Source organism: Erinaceus europaeus, chromosome 9 (assembly GCF_950295315.1).
Source record: "Erinaceus europaeus chromosome 9, mEriEur2.1, whole genome shotgun sequence".
Classification (NCBI taxonomy): Eukaryota; Metazoa; Chordata; class Mammalia; order Eulipotyphla; family Erinaceidae; genus Erinaceus; species Erinaceus europaeus.
In genome coordinates this window covers 45,580,337-45,593,759 of record NC_080170.1, presented here as the reverse complement: position 1 = coordinate 45,593,759, position 13,423 = coordinate 45,580,337, and the positions used below count along the sequence as shown (strand labels likewise).

Below are 13,423 nucleotides of genomic sequence, written 5' to 3'. Positions count from 1 at the left end.
AGGAAGGAAGGAAGGAAGGAAGACCTGAGGAACCGCTCTGTGAGTCCCACGGGGTAGTATCAGCAGTCTGAGGCAGTGTTGAGAGGCCCAGAGTCAGGAGATCCTCCTGTAATGAACAGCCAAGCACCCGGCACTGAAGGGCCCCAGGAACTGGGTATCTGTACAGCAAATGGAGAGTTTTTTAGAAAGACTCAGAGACAGGATATGGAGAATTTCATTTTCCTGTTCTCTTTAGGAGTGGGGGTACACCTAGGAGCAGTTTTAGAGAGATCACTGGGCAGGAGTTGAGGAATGGGGAAAAGACTTGGGTGGCTGAAAGTGAGGGTCAGGGTGTCAGCAACATCCCAGAAGAGTCCAGCCTCAGGACTCTAGGTCCTCCTCTCAGGCAGCTCCGCCTCCCACACCTTCTCAGCCAGGTGACAGGGTACCACCCCAGGCTCCTCCAGTCCAGATTTCCCCCTGAAGTACCGATACCACACAGAGGAGGCACCATAGACCCAGAGAATCACAAGGGCATCAAGGACCACGTGCCAGCAGAAGAAGGTGGTGACAAAGATCACATCATGCTGGTCGTCGTCCATCCACCTGTGGCCAGAGATGGGCTTGAACAGCGTGACACCCATGTGCATGAGCCACGATCCAGCCAGCATGTACAGGAAGGCCTTCAGCACCCAGAGCTGCGGTGAGTCGGGGGCCCAGAGCTCAGCCATGGCCACCAGCATCAGTAGGAACAGGGCCTGGGTGAGCAGCCCGTGAGCACGCAGCTCCACTCCTTCTGTGTCCTGCAGGTGAGACACCATGAGGGGAAGCAGCAGAGCCATGCCCAGGGCTTGGGCTCCCCGCTCCAGCTCAGGGCATCTCCGGGGCAGCAGATGCTGGCTCAGCAGGTCGGCACAGCCGCTCAGGAAGAAGGTGGCGTAGAGCGTGATGTGCTGCCACTGCTTGCGGTGGAAGAAAATCCTCTGGGGGTACTTCTTGCTGAGAAAGACAAGCTGCCACTGGACACTGTGCAGCTCCTGGACCACCAGGATGCAGGCACTCAGGAGTTTTGCCAGCCCCACATAGTGGATTTGCCCCAGTCGTGCCCATCGTCCCCCACTCCAGGGTCGTCGCAGTGGGTACTGGGCAGGGCGGCTACAGATGAGGGCCCGAGAGGCACAGAGTGCATGGTACAGCCCATAGAGAAAGAGAGCCAGCCCCGGATACAGATGGCCCTCGAAGCCTCCCATGGGGCTAAAGGACACCCTGAGGCTCAGGCTGCTGGGGCTGCAATGTTTGGAGGAGCTGAAGTCTGCTTATATCCCCGTCCTCTGTCCAGCTCACTGCATCTACCCAGAGAAGGGCAGCGGCAGTGGAGGAAGCTCCAGACGATGGAGGGTGGGTGGCATGTCCGTTCTGGGCCTCTGTTCTACTTCAGTGGCAACTAATCAGCCGTTACTAGGCAATGAAAGCGGCCTCTTCCCTGCACATCTGCCCACCTCAGAGAATGTATTTCGGAGGGAAATGTCTCTCCCTTCTTCACACCATTACTATCTTCCTTCATACCTTCCCGAGTTCCCAGAATGCCAAGAAGAATCTGAAGAAGACAGGGAGAATCCAGAAAGAGCAGGGAGAAAGCACCAGATAGGTGGGTCCCTGGCAGTCAGTCATCTGTCGCCTCATACAGAGATTCGATAGAAGTGTGTTCCCCAGGTGACAGTCTTCAAAGACACAAGAAAACACTCTCAGGGTCCAGTCAACTCTGGTTTGCTTTGAGAATTGCCAGAAAGCTATTCATAAGTGAAAATCTCAGATCTTCATGTAGAACCAAGATGCCACCATCAAAAATTCCTTCCTTTGCTCCTCCAAGTTAAAATGCAGGGATTAGGGGGTCAGGTGGTAGCTCAGTGGCTTAAGCACATATGGTGCAAAGTATAAGGACCGGCTTAAGGATCCTGGTTCAAGCCCCTGGCTTCCCACCTGCAGAGGAGTCGCTTCACAGGCAGTGAAGCAGGTCTGCAGGTGTCTATCTTTCTCTCCCCCTCTCTGTCTTCCCCTTCTCTCTCCATTTCTTTCTGTCCTATCCAACAACATTGACAACAATAACAGTAATAACAACAACAAGGACAACAAAAATGGGAGGGAAATGGCCTCCAGGAGCAGTGGATTCACAGTGCAGGCACTGAGCCCCAGCAATAACCCTGGAGACAAAAAAACAAAAAACAAAAAACCAGGGAATAAGGGTTTCTTGGTTTGTGTTGGGTGGTGCCGTGTAATGGACATGTCAGTAAATAGTCACAGAAAATTCTTTTTTATTGCTATTTAGTTTTATTAATGACTTAGTATTGATTTAGGAAATTATAAGATAACAGGGGTATAATTCTGCACTGTTCCCACCACCAGAGTTCTGTATTCCCATTCTCTCCATTGGAGACTACAGTAGTTCTCCCAAGGTCACAGATATGGGTTGACTATTATTTCTGTATAAGTACCTCGTGCTAAGTGATTGCACCACTGGAGCTCCAGTTGACTATTATTTCTATAACTCTCTGTCTATATTTATATATTTGCCTTTTTTCCCCATAGTCCCATCTTCTCTTCCTTTCCAAGTCACACCTACACCTATCACTACTTCTGAATGTCTTTCCTTTTTATCTCTTCTCTCTCCAGGTCCAGATGAAGTTGGAGTTCAGAACCTTCTATTCATCTTCCCCTTATCATTTCTCCCCCACTGGGAGTATGGACCAAAATAGGTGCAGAAGATGGGAGTTCTGGCGTCTGTAATTACCTCTCCGCTGGACATGGGTCAATCCATACCTTCAGCCTTCACAGGAAATTCTTTTGTACACTAGATTTTGAGAATAATTTTGAATTAAATGTAGGTACCAAAAAGAAAGAAGATTCTATTGAAACAGGGAAGCTCTGGTGTTATAATGTCTCTCCCTCTGTGTATGTATATCTCTCTCTCTAAGGGAAAAAGTCAGCTCTTTCACTGGGAGCAGTGAAACTACACATTTATGAAGCCCTGATAAACAAATGTCACCAGCTTCCAAGTTTTACTCTGACTTGACTGAGGAAGGAAGGCCTCTGGAATGGGATCCTGACACGTGCATTTTACTCCCGCCTCAATGCTGATTCTCCAGCTCATTAAGTGCTTGGAAACCATGGCAGCCAATGAGAACACTTCACCACTTCACGTAGGTAATCAGAGCTTCCCAGGACATGCAGAGGGAGGCCTCTTCCCTGTGACCTGGGGCTGGGGCCTGTATTTGCTGTTAGCAAAGGATGTGAATCTCAGATCTCATGCCAGCTCCCTGGGGTGGGGCAGAGCTGTCTCTCCCAGTGACCTTGGTAAGAGCACTGATTCCCTCTGACTGTGGCCCCAAGGATCAGGCTGCCTCTCACTCAGGATGCAAGGGAAGTGGGCTCTGGAGCAAGTGGGCCTGTGCTCCTGGCATCTTCCAATTCTAGAGCTACCACTTTTGGAGCCAGGTGGTGGCACGCCTGGTTAAACACACATAGTACTAAGTGCAAGGACCCACACAAGGATCTGGGTTCGAGCCCCCAGCTCCCCACCTGCAGGAGGGACACTTCACACGTGGCACAGGAGGTCTTTCTTTCTCCCTATCTCCCCTTCCTCCCCTTCCTCTCTCAATTTCTCTCTATCCTAACCAGTAATATTTAAAAAAAGGAAAAAAATAGCCTCCAGGAGCAGTGGATCTGTAGTGCCAGCACCAAGCCCCAGTGATAACCCTGGAGGCAAAAAAAGAAAAACCTACCACTTTCCCTGTTGTCAGACTACTTGGAGTCTCTTGGAATTCACTTCCCAGTGGAGAAAAAAACTATCTTGGGCACACAATTATCTAGTTTACAATCTAATTTGAGTCATATTGTCCATCAAATTTATATTTAGGGAGTAAATGCATACATGTAACCATACATGTACATATATATGTACATGTGTGTCATGATAATAGTATATATTATTATATGTAATAATAGTATTAGTGTCATGATAATAGTATATAGTATATATTCTCTCTAGGCAGAAATGCTACCACATATGTACACTCTATGGCAGGAGATAGTTACTAAAGGTTTATGCTGCATTTTATTTAGCAACTGAGTTGGAAGCCAAAGAAGCAGAAGCTTGGGTTCTGGCCAGAAGTGTTCTCACGTATAGTTGGAAGAATATAACACATCTTAGAAAAAAAAAAAAGCAATTGAAAATTTCATTAGCAAAATGTCCTTCTAATGATAGAATGTTAACATTTCACAGAACTAAACAGTTCATAGAAATGACCTCATTGATTCCACACAAATCTATGAGAGGTTGACCATTCAGGAAGATTGGGCTGAAGGTAACAGAAAACCCTGACGCCATCAGCTGAAGTGCTTAGCTTAAGCCCGTGCAGCCCAAAAGCTATTCTTGTGGTTAAAGAAGCCATCTAGAAGCAGGAAATTTCCCAGTCCTCTCTCTGACACTCCTGGGCCTTGTCCTCATAAGAGCCACTGTCATGGTTTCAAGATGTGGTCACACTCCCAGATCCCATGGACCCATAGGATGTCCAGAGAAAAGAATGTTTTTATTTTTTTTCTTCTTTTTTTGGCACTGGAATATCAAGCCTTTGTGATTCCACTGCTCTTGGTAGACTCTCTCCTCCCACACCTTTCAACTTTAAACAGAGACAGAAAGAGAAGAGAGACACAACAGTACCACTATGCCATTCATTAAGGTTCTCCCGGTGTCATGTGTGGTTCTCCTATGGGCTACTAGGGCTCAAACCCAGGTCCTTATGAATAGCAAAGAATGAACTCTGCTGTGTGAGCTTTCAGCTCCAAAATGCACTTTTTAATGTATACATTTAACGTGTTGTTTTATTGTTGTTGTTTTTCCACCAGAGCACAGCTCAGCTCTGGCTTATGGTGGTGCTAGGGATTGAACCTGGGACATTTGAGCCATAGGCATGAAAGTCTGTTCGCATAACTATTATACTATCTCCCAGGCTCTATAATGTATTTCCTAAATAGAATTTGTTGAGCAGCCTGGGAGGTGGCATAGTGGATAAAGCAGTGGGCTTTCAAGCATAAGGTCTTGCATTTTGATCACTGGCACTGAATATGCCAGAGTGATACTATGGTGTTTCCTCTCTCTCTCCCTCTCTAATTAATGAGTAAATAAATCTTTAAATTTTGCTGGGCATAGGGGGCTGGGAGGTAGTGCATCGGCTTAAGCACACATAGTGCAAAGCACAAGGACCTATTCAAAGATCCTGTTTGAGGTCCTGATTCCCCACCTGCAGGGGGGTGCTTTGTAAGCGGTGAAGCAGGTCTGCACGTGTCTATCTTTCTCTCCCCCTCTCTGTCTTCCCATCCTCTCTCAATTTCTCTTTGTCCTGTCCAACAACAACAACAGCAGCAACAACAACAATGAAAAAAAAAAAGATGGCCACCAGGAGCAGTGGATTTGTAATGCAGGCAACAAGCCCCAGCAATAACCCTGGAGGTGAGAAAAAAAGAAGAAAGAAAGAAATTTGGGGGGGGGGGTATCAAAATAACTCAATTGGATAGTGTGTTCCTTTGCCATGTGTGCAACCTGGGTTCAAGCTCCACTGTACTGAAGAAAGCTTTCAGTGCTGTAGTCTCTCTCTCTCTCTCTCTCCTCCCTCTTTCCCTCTCTCTCTCTCTCTCTCTCTATCTATCTATCTATCTAAAATAAAATAAATAATTGAAAGAAGTTTTAGGGCAGGAGAAATATCATAATGGTTATGCAAATATTTCCATGCCTGAGACTCCGAAGTCCCAGATTCAATTCCCAGCACCTCCACAAGGCAGAGCTAAACATTATTCTGGTAAAAAAAAAAAAAAAAAAAAAAAAAAAAAAAGTGTGGCCTCTCTGTATCTTTCTCTAGCATTAAAATAAATACATATATATTTTCTCTTTAATGTTGAAGCAAGATTAATGTACTACACTATACAAACTGCAGCTGTATGGCATTGTCCTGTGATACCTCTATGTACTGCATCCTGTTCAGCACAGTGTGTCAAGTCCTCATGTCATGTATCCCTTTATGATTGGAGAGGCCTTCACCTGGGAGCCCCAGAGCAGGCTCCTCCTTGAACAACGTCCTTGAGCTAGAGATCACCTCAGCACCTTAAGCCCTCCCCACCAGCAAGGGAGTCAGCATGCTGGCCTGCCTCAATACCTGCATCCCCACCAACATGGCTAAAGCCCATGTCGATGCCATCTGAGACCTAGGACAGGCAGTGGAACGAGCCTAAAACACAAAGGGGCGGGGGCACAGAAAGAAAGAAATAAGAGGTAGGTATTATTAAAAAAGACCAACTATGGTGTATTATGCCAAAGTAAAGGACACAGGCGGGGGTGGGGGTGAGGATGGGGAAGTTGTCAGGTCCGGGTGCATGATAGCGGGAGAAGGCCTAGGCTGGGGGTGAGAATGCCTTGCAGAAAATTAAGAAATTTTATGCATATATCAAAAAACTGTATTTGTTGTAAACCATTAATCCCCCCCAAAAAAATAAATAAACTAATGAGTGTTTCCATGCTACAGTTTCAGAACCAGGTTCTAAATTTAAATCTAGAAAGCTGAATTCAAGTAATATGTTCATGGGCAACTGGTTGAAGAAGCTGTGGGATATATAATCCATGGAATAGCCATTTAAAAATGATGACATGGGGCCAGTCAGTAGCGCAGTGGGTAAAGGCACATGGCGCAAAGCGCACAGACCGGTGTAAGGATCCTGGTTTGAGCCCCTGGTACCCCACCTTCAGAGGGGATCATTTCACAAGCAATGAAGCAGGTCTGCAGGTGTCTATCACTCTCCCCCTCTATCTTCCCCTCCTTTCTCGATTTCTCTCTGTCCTATCCAACAACAATAACAGCAGTAACAACAATGATAAACAATAAGGGCAACAAAAGAGAAAAAATGACATCCAGGAGCAGTGGATTTGTAGTGTAGGCACTGAGCCCCAGCAATAACCCTGGAGGCAAAACAAACAAACAAAAAATTATGACATTTGTGGTCCAGGAGGTGGTACAGTGAATAAAATGTTGCACTTTCAGGCCTGAGGTCCCAGGTGTGAACCCTGGCAGCACAGGTACCAGAATGATGCCTGGTTTTCTTTCTCTCATTAATAAATACATAAGATCTGTGGGGGAAAGTGATGACATCGTGACTTTGGGAATTAAAGGGATGGTGATTACAAGTGAAATAAATGCGTTGGGAAGCTGCTTCTCACCTGAGGTGGGGCTGAAATAAATGGGAGACCTCAGTGTGAGGCACATGCAAGCTTGCTACTCACATTCACGGGGCGGGGTGAGGGGGGTGATCTGTAGCTATCTGCTACAAGTCACTGAGACAGCCTCCACCCACTTCAGGGAAAACCTCAGCTCAAATGGAGTAAGATATTCTTCCATGAAAACACAGAAAACAGAAAAGAGAGTCCATGCATCTTGTCACCCCCAGAACTTCCCAACAGAGAGTACTCCCACCGAGCACTCCCTGAAATAGCACTGTTCCAGATCCCACTGACAGAGAGAGGGGACCCACCCAGCTTCCAAGATGGAAACAGCCTCTCCTTCCTCCACCTGACAGGACTTTTCTCCCCTTTGACCTGTCACAAGCCCCCGCTAACATGACCACATGCTCCTATCTGGTTTCTCCTTTTAGAACATAAAACCCTTGAGAACCATGATGGTGTGTGTCTTTCCCATCAGCCTTGGTATCACCCAAAGCGAAGCATTTCGTATGAGCATTGGAGCTCACACCTGGCTCACAGTAGGGATTCATCCCCTATTTCCAGAATGCAGAACAAGAAGGTATTGCAAAAGACAAAAATCTCAGTGATTCTAGTACCAGAGCCCCTTGTTTGCAGCCCAAATGAACAAGATCTGAGGGTTGGCTGCAGTCAAAAGCAAATGCTGGCTCATCTCCAGAGGGCATCTACCCCATCCTGGCTACTGCTTCAAAGTGCCCCCTCAGCTCCCATGGCGGCCCTCTTGATCTTCTGTTTGCTCATTAGAGTTAATTTGGGACACATAAAAATCCAGGAATGAGCATTCCATTAAGGCCAGGTCTTCTTAATGCAGTGACTACAGATATGATGTGAAAATAGGGCACAGGTTGGCAGTGCCAGGCCAGAGAAGGAGGCAGTTGCATTAGGACACCCTTGCTCAAGGCTGACTTCAGGGAAGTGGAGAAATTAGGGAACCCCTGTCTCTTGTGCATTATGTCCCTTCAGAGAAGCCTTCTAGGAGCTCCATGCCTCTCCTTCAGGCAGGGGTGGAGAGGGTTGGCGTGGTTATTGAGGAAGACAGTTTGTGTGTAAATGTCTTGTTTAAGGCTCTGAGAAAATGCTTTATTTACTTTTGGTGCCCTTTGAGGGCAGGCTCCCGGGAGGGGCACAAGAAGATATATTCTTAAATTATTTATTTCTTATTGAGAAAGAGAGAAAAGACTAGAGCACTGCTCTGGGATCTGGTGCTGGGAGATCAGGCCTCATTAAGGCAAGTCCTGTGCTCTACCTGCTTAGCCAAATCTAATTACTATGAATAGCATGAGTTCATACAATACACCAAAGAGTGTGTTGTTTTTACATGGGTCATTTCTCTCATATCTCCATGTTCCCTCACTCCTATCACTTGTGGGGGATGAGGCTTAGAGAAGTGATTGGACTGAGCTCTCACAAGTACTGAATGGAAGAGAAGTGAAAAGCTGAGTATAGTGGTCTGGGGGGTGGTGCAGTGGATAAAGTGCTGGACTCTTAAGCATGAGTGCCAGAGAGAGATCTGGTTTCTCTCTCTCTCTCTCTCTCTCTCTCTCTCTCTCTCTCTCTCTCTCTCCCCTAGCCATCTCCTTAATAAATAAATAAAATATTAAAAAAGAAGAAAGAAGGAAAGAAAGAAAGAAAGAAAGAAAGAAAGAAAGAAAGAAAGAAAGAAAGTTGAGTATACTGGCAGAGTGTTACTGGAGTCTATATTCTGGTCTCCCACTCACTATCATTAATAAGTGAAGAAAGAAAAAAAAGAGAAGGGAAGGGAAGGGAAGGGAAGGGAAGGGAAGGGAGGAGGGTAAGGGAGGAGAGGAGAGGAGAGGAGAGGAGAGGAGAGAAGAGAAGAGAAGAGAAGAGAGAGGAAGGAAGGAAGGAAGGAAGGAAGGAAGGAAGGAAGGAAGGAAGGAAGGAAGGGCATAGGATACAATTTATTTGAAATTTACAAGAAGTTGTTCTAAGAGATGTTTGGTCCCAAGAGAAAAAAAAAATGGTGGAGGAGAATTGTTCAAAAGTAGATGCCAGATGTTGGGTGGTGGCACACCTGCTTGAGTGCACATGTTACAGTGTACAAAGACCCAGGTTCAAGCCCCCAGTCCCCATCAGCAGGAGGGAAGCTTCACAAATGGTAAAGAGACACCTGGAGGCCGCTTGGAGTGCAGCTGGATCAACACCCATATTACAATGTGCAAGGACCCAGGTTTGAGCCCCAGACCCCACATGCAGGAGGAAAGCTTTGCAAGTGGCAAAGCAGTGCTGCAGGTGTCTCTCTGTCTCTTTGTATCTCTATCTATCTATCTATCTATCTTCCCCTCATCTTTCAATTTCTGGCTGTCTTTATCCAATAAAGATAATTTGTTTTAAAAGAGACACCTGCAGAGGTGACTCTCTCTTCTTCTCTGTCTCTTCCTTTCCATTCAACTTCCCTCTGTCTCTATTCTAAATAAATAAAATAATTTTTAAGTACATTTTTTAAAAAAGGAAAGTCTTAAAAAAAAAAAGTGGATGCTATCAAGAACACTCCACAGAGCAAAGCCTGCAGGTTGCAGCCATAGTGGACTCTGTACAAAGGAAGTCTCCTTGCCTGTGCCCCTCTTCCTGTCCCCTCACAAGAGATCCCCACCATCAATACCACAGCCACTTAGGGCCAACCGGTGTCTCATTCAGTAGGGTTCACATGTTACCTGTTCAAGCCTCTAGTCCCCACCTGCAGGGGGAAGCTTCATGAGCAATGGAGTGATGTTGACAGTGTCTCTCCTTCTCTCTTTCTCTCTCCTCTATCTCCCCCAGTCTCTCACTCTATCAAAAAAATTGACTACTGGGAATGGTGGATTCATCATGGAAACACCGAACCACAGTAATAACGCTGCTGGCAAACAATCAATAAAAATTTTAAAAGGAAGGAAGAAAGAAAAGAAAGAAAGGAAAAAAGAAAGGAAGGAAGAAAGAAAGAAAGAAAGAATGAAAGAAAGAGAGAAAAGAAAGGAAGGAAGGAAGAAAGAAAACACAGGGCCAAGTGATGGTGCACTTGGCTGAGTGCACATATTACAAAGCCCCAGGCCTCACCTGCAGGGGGAGGCTTCATGAGTGGTGAAGCAGGGCTACAGATGTCTCTCTCCCTCTCTCTATCTCCCTCATCCCTTTTGATTCCTCTGTCTTTATGCAATAAATAAATAGAAATAAAAAAATTTAAAAAAAGAAGGAAAGAATAAAAGAAAGAAAATACAACAACCACTAGCCATATGAGGCAAGCTATGTGCTGATGTATTTAAAAGGGTGGGGGCATGTTGTGACACACCAGTAGAGTACTCATATTACCATGTACAAGGAGTTCAAATCCCCAGTCCCCTCCTACAGGGGGAAGCATTATGAGCAATGCTGCAGGTCCTCTCTCTCTCTCTCTCTCTCTCTCTCTCTCTCTCCCCATCTCCTTTTACTTCTCAATTTCTGTCTCATCAAATTAAAAAAGGAGTAAATGGCTTCCAGAATGATCAACTGTGCTTATATGTAAGCCCCAGTGATAACGCAGGTGATGGAGATATATATATAGCGTGTATTTTCAGTTTCTCAATAGCACTATGATATTTTTAAATTATCTTTATTCGTTGGATAGAGACATCAAGAGGGAAAGAGGTGACAGAGAGGGAGAGAGAGAGACACCTGCAACCCTGCTTCACCACTCACAAAGCTTTCCCCTGCAGGTGGGGGCCAGGGGCTTGAACCCAGGTCCTTGAACACTGTAACATGTGCACTCAACCAGGTGTACCACCACCTTGCCAGCACTACCATATTTCAATGACCAACCATCACAGGTGGTTAGAACTGATGATACTGGCAGATCTGGGGGTCTGGCATGGGGACAGCCAGGTCATGAAGGACCTGCCATCACTCAGTTGTCCCCATGAAATGACCTTCCAAGCACCACTTGTCCCCAACCCGGCTCTGTCTGCCAGCTCTGCCAATCATTCACCCACTCCCTTTGGCTTCCTCGTGGGCCGCCTGTGGGCAGTGTCTGGTATGGGACGGGCGATTCCTATCTTCAAAGTCCTGATATCAGGAAGTCTGTGTTCTGATGAGCCACGTGGCTCTGGGCACCTGGCCAGACGGGGACTTGAAGTGGGACTACCTGTCTTCATCCGGATCAGGTTTGGCATTGCAGGTCTTTAGTTTACTCTCTTGCTTCTGAATCTTTCCACATCTTTCTGTGTGCATTAGTTTTGCATTTGCCTGGACAAACCAGCTGCTATTACAAAGAAATGTGAAATTTCCCACTGCTTTACCCAAACCAAAAAGTTTATTCTTGTCCTCACATTCCCCAAAATAGGTGTTCCTCCCTGAACAGTGTTGTGATGTCTCTCTCCATGTCTGCCTGTCTCTCTCTCTCATAGAAAACTGGAGAAAACTCAGAGATACAGTACAAGTGCAAGGTCCTGGATTCAATCAATCCCTGGCACCACATTAAAATATTAAGAGAGAGCAGGCAAGTTAGCCCACTTGGATAGTGCACTTTCTTTGTCATGGGTACAACCCAGGTTTAATCTCGGGCCCCTGTACACTGAGGGAAACTTTGGTGCAGTGATGTCTATCTCTTTCTACCTGAAAAAAGCCAGCATGGGGCAGGGAAGTCCCAGTAATGACCAAAAAGAAGAAATGAAAGAGAGAGGGAGAGAGAGAGAGAGGAATGAAGAAAACTAACTTAAAAAATTATTTTCCAGGTTCATCTATGTCCAGTAGAGAGAAATTTGGGGGCAGAAGAGGGACTTTTGCAGTGTCCCCTGAATTTCATCATTATAGAAAGACGGAGAAACCAGGAAGTGTGTGTGTGTGTGTGTGTGTGTGTGTGTGTGTCTAATAACACACAAGTCTTTTTTTATACATTTTTATTTATGTATTTATTACTGGATAGAGACAGAGAGAAATAAAGAGGGTGAGGAGGTAGAGAGAGAAGGAGATAGACCCCTGCAGTCCTACTTCACCACTTGTGAAAATCTCCCCCTACAGGTAGGGACCAGGGGCTTGAACCCGTACTCTTATAAACTGTAATGTGAGCACTTAACCAGTTGTGCCACCACTCAGCCTCACACCCAAGTTTTTATACACTTTTATGTTCATACTCAAAGAGGATATATAAGCCAGGACCAGGTGATGGCGTACCTAGTTGAGCACACATGTTACAGTGTGCAAGGATCTGGGTTCAAGCCCCTAGTCCCCACCTACAGGGGGAAAACTTCCCAAGTGGTGAAGCAGGGCTACAGGTGTCTTTTTGTGTCTCTCCCTCTCTAGCTTCTACCTCCTCTCAATTTCTGGCTGTCTCTATCAAATAAAGATAATTTAAAAAGAGAAAAAGAATATATAGGCCTTCAACATAAAAGCAAAGTTATGAAGGAGTCTTACAGGGCACATAAGTGAATGAAAAGTCTTGCCTTTTCAGAGAATCTCCTGCAGCCTCTTCACTGCTCCCTGAGGAAAGGGAGTTGGGTGGTAGCACAGCAGGCTAAGTGCACGTGGCACAAAACGCAAGGGTCAGCTTAAGGACCCCGGTTCAAGCCCCCGGTTCCACACCTGCAGGGGAGTTGCTTCACAGGTGGTGAAACAGGTCTGCAGGACCTATCTTTCTCTCCCCCTCTCTTGTCTTCCCCTCCTCTCTCCATTTCTCTCTGTCCTATCCGACAACAACGACATCAATAACCACAACAATGTTAAGCAACAAGGTCAACAAAAGGGAAAATAAATAAATATTTTAAAAAAAGAAGAAGGGCTGGGGAGAGGTAGTTTAGTGGTTATGTAAAATGTCTTTTGTGCCTGAGGCACCGAAGATCCCAGGTTCAATTCCCAGTACAACATAAACTGAACCTTAGAGGTGGTCAGACAAAAAAAAAAAAAAAAAGGGGGGAAAGAAAGACATGGGAAAGAGGGACATGAGTGGCCAGAAATATCTTAAAGGCGTGCAAACACAGAGTTCTGGGGAACACTCACTGTCACAGGTGCAGGCTAGGGGACTTTTCTCTTGGCAAAAGTTAGCTGGTTCCCCATGTACTTGATGGTAATGGAACAGGGCGGCCCACTATTCCAACAGAACTGGCTCTTGGCCAGAACTTTACTTTCCGTCAAAGGAGCAGTAGGCAGCAGGAGCTAATAAAAGTAGGCAGATAT

General features: G+C 45.9%; 1 protein-coding gene across 1 annotated transcript; it reads right to left on the bottom strand.

Moving 5' to 3' along the window:
* Positions 1-368: 368 nt before the first annotated feature.
* LOC103116003 (transmembrane epididymal protein 1-like) lies at positions 369-1,229 on the bottom strand. Its single transcript, XM_007525858.1, has one exon. It carries the CDS (start codon positions 1,227-1,229, stop codon positions 369-371), a length of 861 nt encoding a protein of 286 aa, XP_007525920.1.
* Positions 1,230-13,423: the final 12,194 nt, after the last annotated feature.

Coding starts and splice junctions, on each gene's coding strand:
- LOC103116003 (XM_007525858.1), bottom strand. CDS start 1,229: ATGGGAGGCTTCGAGGGCCATCTGTATCCGGGGCTGGCTCTCTTTCTC.